Source organism: Thunnus thynnus, chromosome 17 (genome assembly GCF_963924715.1).
Source record: "Thunnus thynnus chromosome 17, fThuThy2.1, whole genome shotgun sequence".
Classification (NCBI taxonomy): domain Eukaryota; kingdom Metazoa; phylum Chordata; class Actinopteri; order Scombriformes; family Scombridae; genus Thunnus; species Thunnus thynnus.
Genome location: NC_089533.1, coordinates 22,769,607 through 22,790,078, shown reverse-complemented (window position 1 = coordinate 22,790,078; position 20,472 = coordinate 22,769,607). Strand labels below are relative to the sequence as shown.

At 41.1% G+C, this 20,472-nt stretch overlaps 2 protein-coding genes across 6 annotated transcripts in view; both read right to left on the bottom strand.

Moving 5' to 3' along the window:
• The window catches only part of LOC137168448 (myosin-10-like), a 58,828-nt gene extending 45,260 nt beyond the window's left edge, over positions 1–13,568 (bottom strand). For 2 of the 5 annotated variants that reach the window (XM_067571035.1, XM_067571039.1), the window contains exons 1-3: positions 12,663–12,840; positions 10,749–11,126; positions 4,132–4,288 (exon numbers count right to left, since the gene is read on the bottom strand). In XM_067571035.1, the coding sequence (XP_067427136.1) occupies positions 4,132–4,288; positions 10,749–11,093 (502 nt within the window). In that variant the 5' untranslated portion in view covers positions 11,094–11,126; positions 12,663–12,840. Of the gene's footprint in view, positions 1–4,131; positions 4,289–10,748; positions 11,127–12,516; positions 12,613–12,662; positions 12,841–12,944; positions 13,015–13,545 lie in introns of those variants that run through there. The other 3 variants (XM_067571038.1, XM_067571036.1, XM_067571037.1) reach the window with 3 other exon arrangements.
• Positions 13,569–13,889: 321 nt separating this feature from the next.
• ddx47 (DEAD (Asp-Glu-Ala-Asp) box polypeptide 47) lies at positions 13,890–20,287 on the bottom strand. Its single transcript, XM_067571042.1, has 12 exons — positions 20,112–20,287; positions 19,798–19,891; positions 18,596–18,784; positions 18,435–18,506; positions 18,035–18,153; positions 17,776–17,847; positions 17,485–17,601; positions 17,218–17,364; positions 16,166–16,303; positions 16,007–16,077; positions 15,649–15,778; positions 13,890–14,252 (listed from the first exon to the last, which is right to left on the bottom strand). The coding sequence occupies exons 1-12, from the start codon at positions 20,241–20,243 to the stop codon at positions 14,088–14,090; spliced, it is 1,446 nt and encodes a 481-aa protein (XP_067427143.1). The 5' UTR covers positions 20,244–20,287; the 3' UTR covers positions 13,890–14,087.
• Positions 20,288–20,472: the final 185 nt, after the last annotated feature.

Sequence of the window (20,472 nt, the reverse complement as noted above, 5' to 3'; positions counted from 1 at the left end):
GCACTTTGGAGGCAATGTCAAAAAAATCTGCTGTCCAAACACTTCTTTAATAGAAGGAAACAGGCAGATGTTTTGCTTTTTCTTTGTTGAGACATTTCTGAATGTGTCATGCCCTCAGTGCCATCTGTGTTGCCCCAAAGATGATCCCACATTCAAATGATTCCACCTCATTACATATGTTTCAGAATGCAGCCATAACCTTGACATGCATTGGAGTTACAAGACTGGCACTACATAAGAATCTAAAGAAATCCCACTGTAGCTTGTGCATGTCTAATCTCTTTGCCAAGCTGCAAACCAAATTCTGTCAATTTAATGCTCCCTTGCCTTGGAAAAGCATACACACATGCATGTCTGCATATTAACATGTTTGATGTTTTTCAAAGAGGGGTGTACTCCTGTACAAGTTAGGTGGTACCATAGATGCAGAGCCATCCGTGGTATTTACCAGAGAAAATAATGACCATCCATGTGACCAACCTTGTGGTCCCTTGAGTAAACTGGGCTGCAGTAACATTACTGTACCACGCAGTTGTCAGTTTCCATATCTGTCTTCCTGCATAACAGCATTATGAGTGACAGACAACTAACTAATGAGGTGAGGGGAGAAAAAAATGAATGAAAACTGTTGAATACACAAATGCACAGACACAGGGAACCTGGAAACCTGCCAGAGACTAAGTCTTGTTTTTCTGACTGGTTGAGATGTGAAATAAGAGAAAATGGGGACACAACGTTGTCCGTTAAACAGAGGCCTAACCATGGCAACCCTGGCTATATCCTGACGTGGAGGAGTGATGAGAAAGTGGACATTCCACAAACTCGTCCTCCTGTGTTTCCTGATCAAAGGAGGAGAAGGAAGGAACAAAGCAAACTGAGCCACCACAAAGCTTCCAGCAGAGCTGCGGTTGTATTTTTCATGTTAAGTGAAAGGCGACCAAAATGCCTTGAAGGATGTGGGGAATTTTCCTCTTCAGTGTCTTCCAAGCCAGAACATTCTGGCTGAAAGAAAAAAGAAAGGAGAAGACTGAGCAAACTAGTAAGTGAAGCAGAGAAAAGGGTGGAAATGAGAGAGGGCAGTTGCTCTAGTCACTGAGAGAAGAAAGAAAGCAATTATAAAACAGTGGGAGATCCTAAATACTTTGCAATAGCTTTGGAGCATTAAAAGGCACAGCTTTTCTCATCCTGAACAAGACAGTCGCCATATTCAACAGACTGAAGGAGATTCAGTCGATAACACACACAAAAGTCCCTCTTTCCTGTCATTGAAAATACTGTCGCTCACTAAGTGACACCTCTATTTGAGATCCCTGGCAAAGGTTATTTTGGTCGCATGCATACACACACAGATACACACACAGGTATCCATGGTGATGCCCTCCTGCTCATAGGAGCCCGACAGTGGGTACTGGGCTGCTGTTACGACTGTGACAGCTTGATGATGACTCAGCTTGTAGAATTTAGCACAGCATGGTATGGAAAGCTGGGACAGCAATGACCTCATTCCACTGCCCCAGCCCTTGTGAGGGACAGCGGCCTGAGAGAATAAACACCTCATGCAGGGAAAAAGGGGGTCAGAGACAAGAATGGTGGCACAAGAGAGGTGTCCCATATCGAGACAAACATCTCGCATGGTGATAAAAGGATGGGAGGAGTGTCTGTGTGATTCTTTGTGTATCTGTGGTTCTGAGTAAAGCTATATTTGGAGCGGGGAACAGATGGTAAATGCAACAAAAGAGATACAAACAGGAGGAAATGAATGATGTGACTTTAGAAGGTTTGGGCAACATATCAACTGTGAACTTGAATATGAACTTCACAGCTCTAATCTACACTTAAATGGACAGTTCACCCCAAAATCAAAGATACATATTTTTCCTCTTACCTGTAGTGCTACTTATCCATTTAGATCGTTTTGGTGTGAGTTGCAGAGTTTTGGAGATATTGGCCGTAGAGATGTCTGCCTTCTCTTGAATACAATGGAACTGGCTGGCACTCGGCTTGTGGTGCTAAAAGCACCAAAAAAATACCAAAACAATCTAGATGAATAAATAGCACAACAGGTAAGAGGAAAAACATGTATTTTTGATTTGGGGGTGAACTGTCCCTTTAAAAGTCCTGAATCAAACTTTGAGAACTGACGCACTATGATATGTGGTCCATGTTCTGGCCCTGCTCACCCCAGAGCTCCAGTAAAGGTCTCAGCTGTTTGGAGATGCAGCCTGCTGAGTCCAGGGACCAGAGAGCAGTATGAGGGCATGTAATGACAGAGAGCCTAAAGCACATCAGTCAGACACACAAATCCTGAAGCTTTACAAGAGCAGCTGTGGAGGTCAATCAGACAATGTGTGACAAGGACACATTAAGGATGAAGAGTGTTGAGACAAATGAAAAATAAAAGGCAAGGGAAACATAGGCAAACATGTTATTTAAAGATTAAAATATCTCAGATGTGAAACAGCATTCAAGAGAAACAAAAGGGAGAAACTAATGCTGCTGTTCCACGGTTTGACAGTGATGGCACACAGCATCGAGGCTAAAGCTGTCTAAACACTGATAGACTCTGATAAAGCTTCTGCTTATCACAGCGGTTCTTCTACATCAGAGATTCAAAAACAATTAGTCAGTACCCAAAGTGGGTCACAGTCCTGTGTCTTGTGGGTCTTTACTACAGGCAAGTGTGAACTTTAATACAAGTCCATCAAAACAAGTCACACAGCTCTTCTCAAATATACCATGCTTTATTTAACATTAACATTAATTAGGGTGGATGACTTGACATGGACTTGTAATAAACATGAGCCCTGGCTTCTCCGTGAACATGCTAAGGGGTTTGAGCATGCAACAGCTTTATCTCAAAATGAGGACGAGCTTAGCAGTGTGTGTGCAGGATGAAGACTGTTCGACAGGATCAGTGCAGGAGGTTAAGTAGTTAATGACAACCTGAAGACTGATGCTGGTTGAACCTGCTCTCTCTCTCTTTGCCTCCTCATCAGTCTCACTCTCTTGTTCTCTCTCCCTCATTTTATCTACAAATCCCTCTGTCACAGGGCATCAGCTCTAGCAGGAAGGCCTCTCACCACCCACGCTATTAGCAGCTTAGAGATCCTACCCATGCCACTTGCAGCATGTTGCTCTCATGTGAAACACAGAGGCTGTCGTTCACTTCACTGCTGGCAGGATATGTTGATATACTGAACAAAACGAATGGAGACTATAGAAATGAATTATTATTTGGTTTTCAAAATGAAAAAATTAAGAGTAAAAGCCTTTAAAAGCTACATCTAAGTGAGAAAATGAAAAATAAGGGCAGCTACACAAATCTATCTTCTTAAAGAATGACATTCAAAAATACTGTACTGGTGTATGAATTTGAAGTTGAAAAAGGGTTACAGTGGTTTAAAAAACAAATCAATACATGGTTTGGAGAAATACTGGGCAAGTTACATGAGTGTAGCATACCACTTGTACCAATAATATTAAGAACAAGCTTACTATGAACAATGCAACTTAACACTTCAATACTAAATCCTTTGCCCAGCGTTTACTGCGTTGGGGGCAGTATTGAACAGCCTCTTGTTACTATTCAATTACCAATTAACCACATGACACTGGTGATACAGCTGAAAAACCTGCCAGACAGTTAATCTTCCTCTCAGACATGATCAGTGATGTCACATCCTCTCTGACCTTGTGACCTTTCACACACTTTACACACTTTCTTCACACACTAATCTCCTGGACTATGTAGCCAAACCCCATGCTGCCTGCAAATGAGCTAAACTCTCAGCCAGGAGAGACCAAAACGCAAACAACCCGCCTCAGTTTCCAGCTTAACTGCACCTAACAATACCAATACCACAATTTTTCTTGCCAATCAAAAGACAAAATATCCTAATAAACTAAGAAATGGCTTATGTCTCTTTCCCCATAAGTGTTAGTATCTCACTGGAAATTATTGTTTTTAATTCTACAATTCCATCAAGTAGCGTTGTGAAACAATAAAATTCACACTACAGACAAACATGAAATATCATCAAATTTTATTACACTTGTCAATGAAGATTAATACTGATAGTTAGGAGCTTCATAAAAGCAAGATAAAAGGAGGAAAGCGACTGCCTGTCATACCTTGAAGCATGCAGCGGTATGCTGACTCAGAGATGGCATAGATGTGTGGAGGCATCTCGTGCCTCTTCTTCCCTCTGTACATCTCAATGATGTTCTCTGAATAGATGGGCAGGTTCTTGTAGGGGTTGATGACCACACAGAATAGGCCAGAGTATGTCTGTAATTAAAGATACAAACAGACAACCATGGGAAATGAATAGACAGTAAGCAATAAAGAGAGCCTGCAGACACTATATTTTCAAAAAAGTATAAAACATATTACTATGACATTCAACCTGGGTTTTTCAAACCCACATTGAAAGAGGCAGGATTAACTCATTCGCCAGAATTTGAAGTTAATATAAAAAGAATACTATATAAAAAAATCAATGACTTTTAAATTTAAAAAAGCACATCCAGGTTTATAATTTTCTAACTTTTAGGTCATCTGGTCTGCATTGTATCAGTGCAGCAAGAGCAGTCATTACCCACATTTAAGGAGCTTACATCATCATGGTGGGCATCCAACACAGTGATAGAAACAGGGCAGACTGAGGGTGACTAAATGAAACATTGAACAGACTCTTGTTTCTTGTGAGTTCTAATGAGAGAGTTCAAATCTACAGCAGCATTACACAATGTCAATAAAGAGTCTATGGATATTATTAAGGTTCATGTTGAACCAAATAGCTTGTGCTGCAAACATTTAGCCTACTTTGTGACTTATGGTGTTGCATTCAGCTGTGTAATTAGCCTGGATATCTCTCCCCAGAGAGTGTGTGTGGTATGAACACTTCTCAGCTATGCTGTAGGCTGAATCGACCAGGCAGCATGGCAGCCAGGAATGAGTGAGAGGCCCTGGTGGGGCATTGCTTCTCTCTCATTCTGCAGATGCTATAGGGGCTTTGCATTCCCCCTACAGATGACACAGAGAAAGAGCTGGGAACTGCTTACCAGTAGTCCGACTTTCATTACTGGCATATTAGGCTAATCCTAGAGGCCCACACAGATGCCCAACCTTATTTATTTCACTAGTTACTCACATACAGTATGTACCTACTGAATGTAAACCTTAACTACAGTTATATATGGACCTTACATCTTCAAGAGGAGTGAAAGAGAGTACAGTAATAACAAAACTGAAGTACTGCAGTGCTAAAATGGGAAGTCATTGGTTAATTAGTAATTAATAAAGCATCAAAAATGTCAATAGATTAACAGATAATGAAAACAAGCTTGAGGCTCAAGAGTGAGAGAAAAGGGCTGATGGGCACAAGAAACACAACAAACAAAATCAAAAGCAAGCAGTAAGCAAAGATAAGTCATACAAACACATGTGGACCCCTACAAAAGGGCACATATCACATACAATGATGGAGTTTAGAAAGCAGTCAGGCTGATCAGAGGCAGCTAGCTCACTACTGACTTCAAGGTCAGAGTGACAGACGTGTTTGTTTGTTTCTGTCTCCCTCTGGGACCATATGTACACTCTACAGTTACATTTCTTCAAGAGACACTTGCATAACAAAACTACAAAAACAGGAGAATAGGAGAAGAAAATGAGAAGCAAGATCAGTGAAAAGTTTTGTGATGAAGATGAAATTCCTCTGGAATAGCCTCCTCTATGTTACTGCCAGCATGGCCCTTGGAGTTCATAAAAAGACACGTTCTCTACTGACTACAGTCTGTAACGAATGAGCCTACGTTTTAAAGAGCTTTAATTGTTTCAAGAGCTATTTATTGTTTTACTCCCTCTGCAATTAAATGGCATCATACCCGCAAATTGTAATACAGTACTGCCAAAAATCAAAGATGTAATATTAAAAAAAACAACAAAAAAAAAAACAGGAATGTTCTAGAGTCATCTTTTCATATCAAACCACCACACATCATGACATCTGCATCACAATTAAGACTACATTCAAGGCTGAGTGAGGCACTGTGGCAAGAGTGACTCATCAGCTCTAGGTTGATGAAGGGGCCCCAGAGAGCAGACAGCATACTGTAGCTGTTATGTAATAGCTCAGTTAGGGCCCTCAGTCAGCACTGAGCAACCAATGCTCTGTACTGCTGATGATACAGACAAAAAAAAGCAGAAAGGGGTAGGAAAAGAAGGTGAGGAAGGCGAGAGAGAGATGAAGAGTGGAGCAATAATCCGGCTGACCGGGCTCCCTGAGGTCCAATCCAGAGGAGAAGCAGAGGCGTAACAAACACCGTGTTCTCAGCCTTCCAGTAAATTGCTCCCCACCTGAGGGGAGGAGAGCTCAGATAGAGAGACACAGCTGAAATTCTAACTCTCCACTCTCCTTTTCGAGGCTAATGAAAAATTAATTCCCCCTTATCTGAAAATTGCAGCTGTTATAAATAGGGGGTCTGTTCTGTTCTCTTCAATTGTGCGACATGCAGCAGTGAGACAGCTGGCGAGGCTGCAGAGAGATACCTGGACTGTTTGTGAGGACTGTCCCAGCCAGCTAAAGGCCACAAGGGTGCACTGTAATTTGCTGCATCATGTCTCTTCAATATGCATGTTTTTTTATAAACTGAAATGTAATCTGATCTCTAAAAATAACAACAGTGGTTGCATTTGACTGAGATTTTTATTTGGGGCAAAGTTAGATGTCCCTTATTATTACAAACAAAAATACCTCAAAATCATAAAAGAAACTTTTTGCGTGCTTGTTGCTGCACTGCTACTGCTTCCCCACCAGGAGTTATTGTGAAAAATGTTGCAGTACTAAAGCATGATCAATGCAAAATTAAGAACATTTACCACCACTGTTGCCAGCTAACAGACCATACGACTAACTCAACACCGCCTGCCAAACCACTGTGGCTGGCCTGGTCCAGGAAATAGAAGGTGATATTTCCACTGTGAAATCAGATCCAGGGGAGGGGAGGCTGTGGCCTAGTAACAGCTGAGCAACGCACAGGCAACAGCAGACACAACAGCCGACCCCATCTGCTATATCTGATCAGTCAGGCAGCGTGCCTTTGTGGATAGACTGTTCTCCACTGCAGAGGAGAGGGCACTCTGGGTGCAGAGGCAAAGCCTCGGTGCCATTGATCTGTGTTGAGTACAGGAGACCTTGACCATTCCCTTAACAGCACTCTGCTCCACTTATTTCACAACAAAGCTAACTAATACATCAGACTAGGCTTTTGAAATATGATGATCGATACTCTGAGATGCATGGTTTCAAATCACATCGACAACAGGACACCTTCTGCTTTTCTCAAGCTTTAATAAGTTGGCTATTCTTGCTCATTGAATTTTAGAGGAGGGTGGCTGGTGGATTCAAAGTTATGCCGCAGTGCTTTAACAATGCAGCATGAATAAGTGGCATTCTATATTCAGCACACATAAGTGTAAGAGTGGAGAGTTAATTCTTCAAATCATGGTGACATGAAAAGCAAACAGAATGTCAAAGAAGCCCAATTATAATCAGGCAACAGACTACATCAGAGCCCAATGTCCTGCAAAAACGAGACCACATGTGACTTTAATTCAAACATATAAAATGAATGGAGGGAGCAGTATTTTAAACCCTTCACTAAAAATAACTCTCTCGTCTACAGGGATATGAGAATGAGCATAATTGTGCGTTTTTTGCCTGCTTTTTCTGTGCTGCTTTACCTGTTACCCTGCAGCAGATCCATGTTAGAAAAAAGAACAAGTTTTGAGTAGGACAAGTTTGGCTTGCATTCATCCAGCATTTGAATCACAGAAATATTCAATATGCCATAAAAAGTAAGGACGCAAGAAGTAAGATGAGTTCAAAATGCAAATGAAAGACAATGTCAATCTCAATGTCATTATTGTCCAGGATGAATGAGCCAGCAAAGAAGAGAGGAGAAGAGGGAGTGTGGGAAACAGAGTAGAGTTGGTGAAGATAGGACGGACATTGAGCAGCAGCAGAGCTGAAGTGGGCGGCAGGAGACAGACAGACGGACAATCTTTTTGCCATGGAAGAATGCTGAGGCTTTCTGACAGCTGAGGCTTATCTAACGACACAAAGGCCTGCTTGTAGCCCTGCTAGTGTGGCGTAGCCTAGTGTCTAGCACTGTGGTTAGCCTGTGACTCACCATCTCACAGATAGCAAGCCGCTACAATAAACGAGTTGGCCCAACAGGCTGAGTGACTTCACACGGATGGAACCGTCAGATGGGCAAAGGGCCACGGAAGGAGCCAGCTTAGGCCAGACGAATCACATGTAGACCAGTGGCCTAAAAATGTAGTGGTAGCCTGAAGGATTCAGTTACTGGCCAGTAAAAGGTTCAATCCACATAAAAACATATGCTAGGTAAGAGCATGCACACCTATTACGCCAATACTACTGGTAAGTTGCTTGATGTTTAAATGTCAATAAATAAGATTTTTGTTCATAACGATGTGTAGAGGGGTTGACAGAGTCGTTGATCAGTAACATTGACTCATCATCTGACTTTGAAAATTCAATCTGTGGTCTGTAATCTGTTTTGGAACAAAAGTTTCACCACACACTAGCATTTTCAAAGGTTCAACAATAGAGGACAAAAACAAATGACATAATGTTGCAAAAGATTTCAATTATCGAGACTTTTTCTCAAGCCAACAGAGCAAGCGACAACAAACCTCTATTATTATGGTATTCTGCATGGTGCAATCCATCTTTTTTAATTCTTTGTAGGATCTTGGCTCAAATTCACCAGTTTAGCTTTCTCTATTTTAAAAATGTGCCCATTATTGTTCCAATTTCAACAGGGCAGAGAGCAGAAGAGCCTTTAATATCTGAACGTGAAGCGAGCTATGGACTGCAGCATGCATGTCCGATAAAACCCGTACTTTTGAAAAGATAAAGGTTTATAAAAAGATTGGTGTGGAATGGCCTCAACTTTTAGCAGACTCTAGCTGATCTGTGATGCTCACGCTATGATTCAGCGATGGATGTCTTCCTGACCACCTCAGCTATAGGGGAGGCATTATAATATGTCTGCAGAAGATGTAGCTGAGCTCCGGGGGGTAAGTCAAATACACTGGGAAAGGTTTAGTATGTAGAGGGATTCTTCTCCTAAGAGTGAGCTGAATGGGAAAATTCTCTTCCTGATAGAAAACCAAAACAGTCAGCCAGACACATGTTTTCAATTTCTCTTAGCCAAGGGGCAAATTAACAAGCTCCAAAGCCAATTCTGAACCACGAAAAAAAGCAGGAACCATGACACTATGGTATAACTGTTAAAATGTAGAGGAATCAAGGAGGGAACTGAGCAATTTCTGTGACGTTTGCTCCATTTTAGTGTTGACAAATGATAATATCACCTTCACTGAAGAGAACAGGTCTTACTGAGAGTCAGTGGTGATGTTTCATGATGTCTTGTGAGGAGGATAAATCATAAGTTCAACAAATTCCCCCTGTAGTCCCTGAACCAGAGTCTCTCAGGTGATAATCAGCCCACATACTATTCCTGGATTCATGTCACTAAATGGGTCAAGAACACAACTAGAACATCACAAAGCAGCTCCATCTGTAGTGAAATTAGATTATGAGGACAGTGGCAATGCAGTTATATACACCACTTCAAGCTCTGGCCATGATACAGTAAAATTAAGAAAATTATATTATGATTAAGAGATTAGACAAGAAAATCACATTACTGTCCATACTGACACAGATTTGTTTCGGATTACATTTTTAACCACAGACACCAGAGCTTTTCCAAACTACTATAAAAACTGTGTTTGAGGATGGGGAAAAGTGAGCTTAAAACATACATATAAATATATATATATATATGTGTGTGTGTGTGTGTGTGTGTGTGTGTGTGTGTGTGTATGTATATGTATATGTATATATGTATGTGTATATATATATATATATACATGGTTGTCTTGTGATCTGGGTTACAGCTACTTGCTCAGGGTGATAATGGGCAGTGAAAATGACAGTGCTTGTGTTGATTTCCATCCTTGGGCATTTTAAAACTTATTCAAATTAGTTTGTATATGGCTTCAAGATTTCAACAAGACATTCAAGGTGTAAAAAACATTCCCTGTTACCCCACATTTTGGGCCAGACATGTTTAGTTTTACACAGTGGGACTGCTACAAAAGAGAGAGAGGGGTCAAGTCATCTCTGTGATCAAACAAGGCCCACCAGTAGGGGCACAGGGCAGGACAAACAAACTGAAAGCAGCAGTGTTTATGGAAGAGGCCTGCCTTTAACTGAGGTGAGAGAGAAGCCAAGGGGGGAGGTAACTATCTGTAACCCAGAGGCACCAAGGAGAGGTGATCAAGTTAAGGGAAAAGTCTGGCAACGGTTAAAAGACTAGAGAGATCTGTCACTCATACTGTGTGCCAATATGTGTGTGTGTGTGTGGTCAGCATTCATTCAGAGCAGCAAAAAGTTCAATGTCCTGTCTTTGCCCTTTCTGATAAATATGAGATCTCACTTGTGCAGAGACAGATGGCTAAAAGTTAGGACTAGCGTGCATACAAGCAGAGATACTGACCATCATTTTGCAATTATAACGAGTAGGGGTGAAATTCAATCTACAGCTGTGAGAAGCAGGCAATCTGTGAGAAGGTTAATCATTCCCCAGTGTGGAAATTACAAACTGTTAGAAAAACACACAACAATCTCTGAAGGGTCTTAGTCACTCACATATATGAGTCCGGAGTAGTAGCGGTCCTTCAGGTTGTGCAGCACAGATGCCTCATTCAGGCAGGTGAGCTCAGCCATGTCTTCCACCTTGCTGAACTTGGGTGGGTTCATCTTCTGGATGTCATCCTTGTTGATCACCACCTTCTTGCCATTCTCTGCAAGCTCCACCAACACCTCCTCGCCACGCTCCTCTCGGATACTGGCCGCCTCAAAGCCATGGCGCTCTGAGGGGACCCACACCAGCTTCTTGGCTGTCCAGTCAGCCTGCGTGGCTGGGTTGTAGACCACAGCGCGGTCCACAAACAGGTACCGCTCGGGGTCCTCTTGCCCACTCCGATGAGACATCTTATCTGGGGTTTACCAGAGCAATGTGGCCACCTAGAACAGACATGGGTGCAGGGCTTGGTATTACATGTAACATTACATTATATTACATGTAGGGTACAAGATATCAGGAACAGGAGCCACGCCTAATGTGTCCCCTGAAACTTTCCAATATCCCTCTTTGATTCTGTGACCTCTCCATACTCAGTAATGAATAACGTTTTACCTTCATTTCATTATGATTAGTGTCACAAATATTTTGTGCACTCAGTGTAATTCTTATCTCTTTTTAGTGCTATACATCTTTCATGACTATATGAAAAGTCACATTATAAACAATCGGATCCTTCTGTGTGACCGAAAGAATGAATGAAAATATATGTCTTGCACTCATATCTGATATAACAAAGTAATTCCCAGGACACACAGTGAGGTAGGGATAACTCACCCATGGACTAATCCCCCCAACCCTCCACCCCTCCAGCACAGACAGATACCCACTATGAACCTGGACATTTACTGCACACCCAGCTCTTACATAGCATTTGTATATTTCCACATTTGTATATTTCAATCCTGTAGAATTTATTGTTTATTTTTATCGTCTTTTTTCTTGTTGTGTCATTCTATTATGTGTATTGTTATTGCTGCTGCAACAAACAAAGTCCCCCCGGGGATTAATAAAGTAGGCTACCTACCTACCTACCTACCTACCAAGGGAAACCGTATGTCACCACTGCACAATATGATGAGTTAAAAGTTGGACCATATTATTAAAACAGATTTATTGCGGTCTGACAGTCTGCATGACCTACTGAAGGGGTCTGTGCCACAATAATGCGCATACTGCGTAGGCTACACCGCTCTCGCAGCAGATCAAACGGGACGGAGCGACGTCGTGAACGGCACTAGTCCTCATTTTTCTTCTAGAAAGCTCGCAGAATAGAAAATACCCACGGTAGCATATAACGCTGTCGCCCAGGTAATATCTTCAAGCTACCTACACTTATACAGATGGAGCTTATACAACACATAAGATGACTGTGCATTGGCAAGTCCCCAAAAAACAGACTGAACGGGTACCAGCGGCTCGGGGGGGAAAACTTGCTGCTGAAGTCCTGTTTACAAATATTAGGCTAATATCTGCGGTAATTAAACTGCGACACAGCTTTTGTAAATTAGGCAACCGGAATATGCCGTGAGACGGTTAATACCGGTGTAAGATAGCTATTATTTAAAGGTCCACACATTATCGGGAGAACAGCAATTAGAATAAACAAAAACAATTAGCCTCAGAGAAAAAATTACTATCTGTATGTTTTGTTTAACTCAAACCAACACTTATTAGTAAGTTTAGCGTCATTTACACCTGTCTGGGTGAAAAATAGGAGGGAAGGTATAAACTACAGGCTACCTCACATTAAAAGGTGGGCTCTTAACTTACCACATAAATAATGACTGTAGTCCAACTAAGTTTCATGAGACACCTCCGTCCTCCAGCCTGGAGACGTCGGTTCATCTACACTGATGGACTAATTACCCCACGCGACTCTCTCACCCCCGCGTCCTCGCGGTGATGAACTAACTTACCTGGTGTTGTCAGCGAAGCAGCGGTCGGATCCTGTTCACCAAGCAGTCCGATCTCCCCCTGATGTGCACCCTGTATGCAACTAGCAGCTACACACAATTGAAATGCAGGCATGTATCTGGGCTTTGGTATGCACCACAGGCACAGTGCTGCCTCTACACTGGGGCCCCTCCTAAACCGAGCAGACCTGACCGCTGCTGCTCCCGCCTACGATGGACTGTGCTCACATAGAAACTCACCGAGCAGATCAATACACCACAGTCACACTGTGTGGGATGACTCACCTGAGGAGAAATATAGGTTGTGTGCGCCGATGTCTGTCACTATATCTTTATTCTCATGAATAAACACACTAATAAACATTTTATCAGGACTTTGGGTTGTGGTGGGCGCTTTTTATAATCTACCCCACAAATATCTATGCATTGCACACACCCACTAGATGCAGGCTGCAGACAATTGGGCTCTCACTTTGCGGTTTTTCTCTCCCCCTCTCCATCATTGGATAGAAGAAACCAACCCCCCAATTTGCTGCAAACCAATGACATGCATTAAAGAGTGATGGATATTGCAACTGTTGCTTGCCCACATTACAAGTAACTTCCAAAATAACTTGGTATTGTCACTGCTAAACATTTTGGCGCCTTCTGATGTCTCACAGGTCTTCAAGCCTTGACAAAATATCAAAAAGAAAAAAAGTCAAATCATCCAAACATGTAAACGTGTTAATTTAAAGAAAGTTCTTTATATTTATTCTATTTTCACGTCATAGGACCAGTGTGTAAGATTTAGGGGGATATATCGGCAGAAATGGAATATAATATTCATTAATATGTTTTAATTAGTGTATAATAACCTGAAGATACGAATCATTGTTTTCGTTACCTTAATACGTCCATGATCTTACAGAGGGAGCGAGTCCTCTTCCAAGGAGCCCGCCATTTCTACAGTAGCCTGACTTTCAGTCCAGAACGGACAAACCAAAAACTGGCTCTAGAAAGGTATTTTTGCGAGTTTCACGACCACCGTAGGTTCTCCTACACGCTTGGAAGAGGAAGATGAATATTCAGTTGGTTGCAATCTGCACCCTCACCGCTAGATGCCACTAAACACACTGGTCCTTTGAGTCACCATTCCCATTCCCCTGCTGTAAACTAAACACCACCCTCTTGTGTCTGAAAGCAACAACAGCAGCATTTTAACTCAATCACCCTACAACAAACACAAGCTTTTGTTTTACAGTGGCATTTTATTACAAATGGAAAAATGTTAGAGGGACAAGAAAAGTATGTTTTCTGTAATTAAATAGTCGTATGCTCCCATACTAAATGCTGGGAAACATGCTGTTGTCATAATCAAGTTTAACATCAAAAACAGGAGAGGCTTTGTATGTTGTGGTTATGTACAGTCTATTAATGGTGGAGGCCTCAGCGTCCTCCCCTCCAGGCTGCTCCACCCCTCTTCTTCCCTCCTCCTCCTCCTCCTGGTCCTCCTTTCACTTTCTTCCTCACTCCGCTTGCTTGTTCTGTGTCATCCTCGTCTCTGTCTCCTCCTTTGGGCCTTTTCCTTTTCTCACCTTGCTCCTTCATTTCCTGAGGAAGACAAAATTTTGTTTTTCTCACTTAAATTTCATTGGTTGAGTGACTTTTTCAATAAACAATCAATATAATACGAATATCGTGTTACTTTCATAAGGAAAAAAGTGCTACATCAATAGCTTTCCAGGATTAATCCATTATTTCCTGCGACGGGAGGGACAGACTAACAAATTACCTGTGAAAACAGGGGTGTATTCAACACATCCCTGTTATTTTCAGAATTTTGAACTCACCCAATCTAATGGAGACTGCTGGGTCTAACTGTACTCAACGTTTGCTGAGCGCTTATTGAACATACTGAATGTTTACTGAATCAGTGTTTCTCCTATAATTATAACAACGAGAACCCCTGCCAGGCCAAAAAAATATTTTGTAATGCCAAAAATAACACCAAATATCCTTTCATTTGGAAAACAACAGCGTTTGGGAGCCTCTGTGTAGCGCTGTTCTGAAATGCGAGTTAACCTCTGCATCGTTACCTAGGAAACTATTGGGAGCGCAACTCCGTTAAGGAATACTGAGTAGTATGTGTATAGCGGGTGGGAAAGAGTGAGCGGCAGGAAAGTGACGATGGATGCAAGCAGAGCAGAGGAAAAGGTTAGTAATAAGTTGTCAGTCAGGCAGTAAATGTACAGCACAGACTCCAGTGTAACAGTTAATAAATGCTAAAACATCACATCTGTTGTTTCTCCAAGTGCTGGAAAAGTTTAGGAGGTTAGCTCCAAAGTTAGCAACAATAGGTTAGCCTAACCTGAAGATGCAAAACAGAGAAATAGAGAACGGAGAGATGTGTGGCTGCTGAGTTCACTGTGACCAAGATTTTCTTTGGTTGACTACAGCCCTACAAGGTTCGAAATGAATTTAAAAAAAAGGAATATAGGCTACCAGTCAGAAACTAAAACGAAATTAAATGTACGCAAGATTAAGCATAACATGTTAGGCCTACAAATCTACTACTGTAGGCCTACATATCATCATTCTTAAGTTTCAAACATGTTGAATTAAAAACATCATCATCCGTTTTCTTGAAGAAGACAGACTTCCGTGTTATGGTTAATATGCCTATTATGATCTGTTATTAGCCAATGTATATAATAGCTTAAGAACCACTACATAAGTTGTTATGGTTGATACAGGCTGTGGACAATTTAAATATTGTTGCCACAAAGAATTGTAGGACAGAATTATCTCCTTTCCTTTCATAAAGGATGGTTAAGTGTACCCTATGCTAAAGGAGATTAGAGAGGAAGCACTGAAGCACCTTTCCTTAGCATTTAGAGAATTCAACCAGCTCTTATCATGGCTGCCATTTAGATATTTCCGGGTCATTTCACTCAGTTAGGAACTTTCCTAAACAAAAAAGATTATTCGACCGTAGCCTCAGACTTACCAGCCTGGCAAACCTCTGGGCCTCGCTCACTCTCTCCACCAGCATCATCACTTCCTCCTCCTGGGTAGGGAAGGCAGGAAGTTTCTTCCCGATCAGGGTTTCGATTCGCTGGAAAAGCTCAACATCATACCTAAGATAACAGGATGTGTCAGTTTAGTGCAACCAACTTATTTTCACTCATTTACTTAGATCACAAACAGCAACACATTAAAAAAGGGTAGAAGACAAGCAAACTTCTGAGTTTAACATTAATAAAAAAACAACAATTTAATAAGGGAGGCACAACGGGGGAAAAGAAATCGCGTCATTAAAGAGGAAGAGTGGACGCTAGTGAAAATGAACAGGCAGTATTTCTTACTGAGTGACAAAAGTGATGGATTTCCCAGACCGTCCCGCTCTAGCTGTTCGGCCAACTCTGTGGATGTAGTCCTATGAGGGCAGACAGATTGAAAAAAAATCCATGAAACAAATGAAATCATGAAATAAACCTGCAATGAGAACACAAGCACCAAAGTACCTTGGAGTGAGTGGGGATGTCGTAGTTGATAACACAGTCAACATGAGGAATGTCCAGACCTCTAGATGCCACATCTGTCGCCAGCAGCACCGATCGAGACTTGGACTTGAACTTGTTTAGAGCTCCTAGACGTTTATTCTGACCAACAAAGGGAGGAAGATCCAGAGTGTGAGTACGGCATTAAATAAAACAGCAAAAGACGCTGCAGCACTGATGGAAACGCTTCCTCAAAATCTTAAATACATAGACCCTCACATACTGTATCAAGCAGAATAGCTCTGCTTTTTCATGTCAGATTTGGCGGGGAAAAATTGTATTGCAGTATGGCACAAAACCAGAGGAGGGTGCTGTTCGTCCAGCCAAAATTGAGCCAAAGCTTTTTGACATTCACAGCACAGCTGAAAAAAGGCTGATGTTTATCCTTGACAATAAAGCAGCAGTGGAACCTTCTCACATAAAATGTATCTCTATTGTGACTGATGATGGGAAACTAGGCTACCAATTTCTTCAAACACAGGTTTATCTCCTTATGGTAAACATACTGACGATGATTGAAAATGATATGTTGAGTTTTCTGAATGCTAAACAAGCAAGGACATTTCTCTGCAAAAAACAACATATAAATTACATCATAAACTCACTTAACTATGCACTGAGGCTGCATCAAAGAATGCTGTTATAAAAAATTAAGTACTTTATGGTTCTGTGGTTTATGCTGTAGTGGATGCGGAGGAAAGCTCTGCAACAGTGTTGGTTACTGCACTGTAATGACAAGTCTTGAATGATGTTTTTTGTTTGTTGAGAAGACTCAGCATCTGCAACATTTAACTGTTTAATCAAAAATCTGTCAAAAGAGAGAAACTGAGCATGAAAATAGGTGCTTGGGCAAAACTAAGCCTCTTTCATCAAAACATCACAGTTCAGTATAAAACATCATCATCAAGGCTGCTGTCTGATTCTCAGAGTTCAGAGGACACTTTGTACTTTTTAAAGCCAACTGGAATGTGTTAGTGTGAGAGATGGCCTTGTTGTGTGTTGCTCTGATGCTCTACCTGATTCATCTGGCCATGAAGAGGGATAGCTGTGATGCCCAGGTTCCTTAACAACAGCGCCACCCGCTGTGCATTGTTACACGTGCTACAGAAAATCATAAACGAGTTCCCGGCCAGCTCGTTCAGGATGGACACCAGGTAACAGTCCTGCCACAAAAGAAGTGAATATTTTGAATATAATAAAGTCATTTTGATATCCTGGCTACAGAGAAAAGACAGCTTGCAGCATATTACAGCATGAATTGAGAATGTGTGTCTGTGCCCTACCTTGTACTTGGATGGTATGAAGATGTAGTATTGCTGCAGTTTGTCTACTGTAGAGTATTTGGTGGATACTGCACACTTCACAGGATCTTTCAGAGCTGCTCTCTGTAGTTTCTGGACCTGTAGACAAATGAAAGTATATCAGTGCAAGAGAACAAACTGCAGGCTCTACAAGTGGTTTAATGCTCCAGTGTCAACTTATTAGTTTTCATCAACCAGTAACACACAACTAAACAAGGCTGTAAAGACTGGAGATCACCTGTCAACTAGGTCTGAATAATAGTGCTTGTCTACCTTTTTGGTCATGGTGGCAGAGAACAAGAAGGTGCGTCTCTCTCTGGGAATCACCTTCAAGATTTTATCCACCTGACAAAAAAAAGAAAACTTGGTCAGAGGAAAACAGCCTCAAAGTGTCAGAGATTTCATTATTTTTGTTGCAGTATTCCAAATACATTAAAGGAATATTTCCACTCATGTAATAATAATAATAATAATAATAATAATAATAATAAGTCTCCATGTTAAATGCAATGAAGAATTTCTAGAGACCCACCTCAGTCTCAAAGTCCATGTTGAGGATTCTGTCTGCTTCGTCCATGACCAGGAACTTCAGAGCTCGTAGGGAGAAGCCCTTGGTGTTCTCCATGTGGTCTATCAACCGACCAGGTGTGGCTGCAAACACATTTATTTCACTTATTCGTCATCACGCTGATGCTGTAATTATCAGCTCATTGAAAAAAAAGAAGATAAAAAAAAGAAGATATATATATATATATATATATATATATATATATATATATATATATATATATATATATATATAATAAAAGGTGTAACAAGGTATTACAGTTCTAATTCCAGAGATTTAAGTACAGTACAACAGTGATAATTCAATATAAAATGAATACATTTGCTTGCTTTGGGTGTGATTCTAGTTTCTCTTAAGGTCTTACCAATAACAATGTGTGGTTTTTTTGCCAACACCAAAGACTGAGACATCATGTCAATTCCTCCAACTATGACAGCTGCAACAGAAATGAGACAAAGTGTTAATTACCGAACCAGAAAAAGTCTCCTGCATCATTTGAGACAAGCTAATCTTTAATGGACATACCACACTTAACACCGATGCTGGAGCCCAGGGCCTCAAACTGCTCAGAGATCTGAAATGCCAGCTCTCTGGTGGGGGTGAGGACGAGGGTATGAAGCCTCTGGGGTGAGGCCAGCAGTGACTGGAGGATGGGTAGAGCAAAGGCACCAGTCTTTCCTGAGCCAGTCTCTGCCAAGCCGATAACATCCTTTCCTGCAGTTCAAGAAGAAGGTACAGACACAGACAGACAGAAGCCATAGATATTTAGTGGTGGTGGAAAGTAACTAGATACATCCACTTCAGTGCAGTTTTGAGGATTGTACTTCACTTGAGAACTTTATTTTTATTTTACTTTCTCCTTCTACTCCTGTGCTTTTCAGAGAGATGTGCTTCACTTTTTACTCCACCACACTTATTTGACAGGTGTCGTTACTTTGCTGATAAAGATTTTAAAAACCTACAATAATTACTACAAAGTTCAGGCGCACCAGAAAGCTTTACTGACAGGTGCGTCACATCAACTTCAACTGTGAAAAAGCAAAATCTTGCACATTATCAATCACAAAAAAACTTTAAGTATGTAAAATACAGTGCAAGGTTTATACAGTAAATGAACCCATCCTACAATATACAACATTTTAGCTCCACCACAGCAAGCTACAACACTGAAACACTGCCTAACGATTAATCCAATAGACCATCAACACAAAATTAACTGCCAACTATTATGATAATCGGTTAATTGTTTTAAGTGATATTATAAGAAAAAAATGCCCAAATTCTCTGGTTTCAGATGAATATTTTGTAGTTTCTTTAGTTCTCTATGACAGTAAACCGAATATTTTTGGGTTGTGGACATTGAGGTTGCATCTTGGGCTTTGGGAAACGGCAATCAACATTTTTCACCATTGTATAGACCAAATGACTAAACGATTAATCAAAAATTTAATCAACAATCCAATAAAATAATATACAATCTTGTAATACCAACAGGGGCCAATCTGCACCAGAACTTTTACTCTTTAAGAACCTGTTGCTAAACATTTCTGTACTTTTGCTTAAGTAACACATTGAATGCAGGACTTTCACTATTACCACTTTTTCTTAAATAGTTACTTAAGTAATAGATGTGAATACTTCTTTCACTATTGGCATTTAGAGGAAGCACATTTGATGGGTTGCACAGACCCAAGATCAGTTGACAGGTGTTTACTGTGATCTCTCACCTTGCAGAGCCACCGGTACAGCTTCTATCTGAATCTTTGTTGGACTCTTCCATCCAAGCTGATCACAAGCCTCACAGAGAACCTCAGTGACACCCTGCAAACAGCAAAGACACCAGGCAGAGACCTTTGTAAGATGCGGATAATGTTGTACCACCAATTTATAAACATTCACTAAACTTTGTCAGATAACAGGAATATTTCCTACGATAGAAATACTGTTTACATAGGATACTAGCTTACTTTAGCTAACTCGAACTGCTAAGATGCCGCTTGTTTATGGTGCTAAAATAACGTCTTTTATAAGACAAACCTACCAAATCTTTGAAGGTCTTCACTGCCTCATCGTTTTCGCCGCTATTATCGTTGCTGTTATCATCATTACTACTCGAGCCTTCGAGTGTTTCATCTGTATTTAGCTTCGGGCTTTCCTTACAGTCGTCCGCCATGCTTTTCGCCCCAACGTGAACGTGTGGTCAGCTCCACACTGCGCAGGTGCGGAAGAGTCCACGCTTAAGCGCAGTGCATGATGGGAATTTGTGTTTTTTTGATCTGTCCTTTCGCGTTTTGTCTTGTGTCTCGATCGATGAACCACGAGATATTTGATGACATGACGCCTATCTTAAAAAGATGATGGATAATCAATAAAGTTATAAAACCTTAAAACATGTAGTTTCG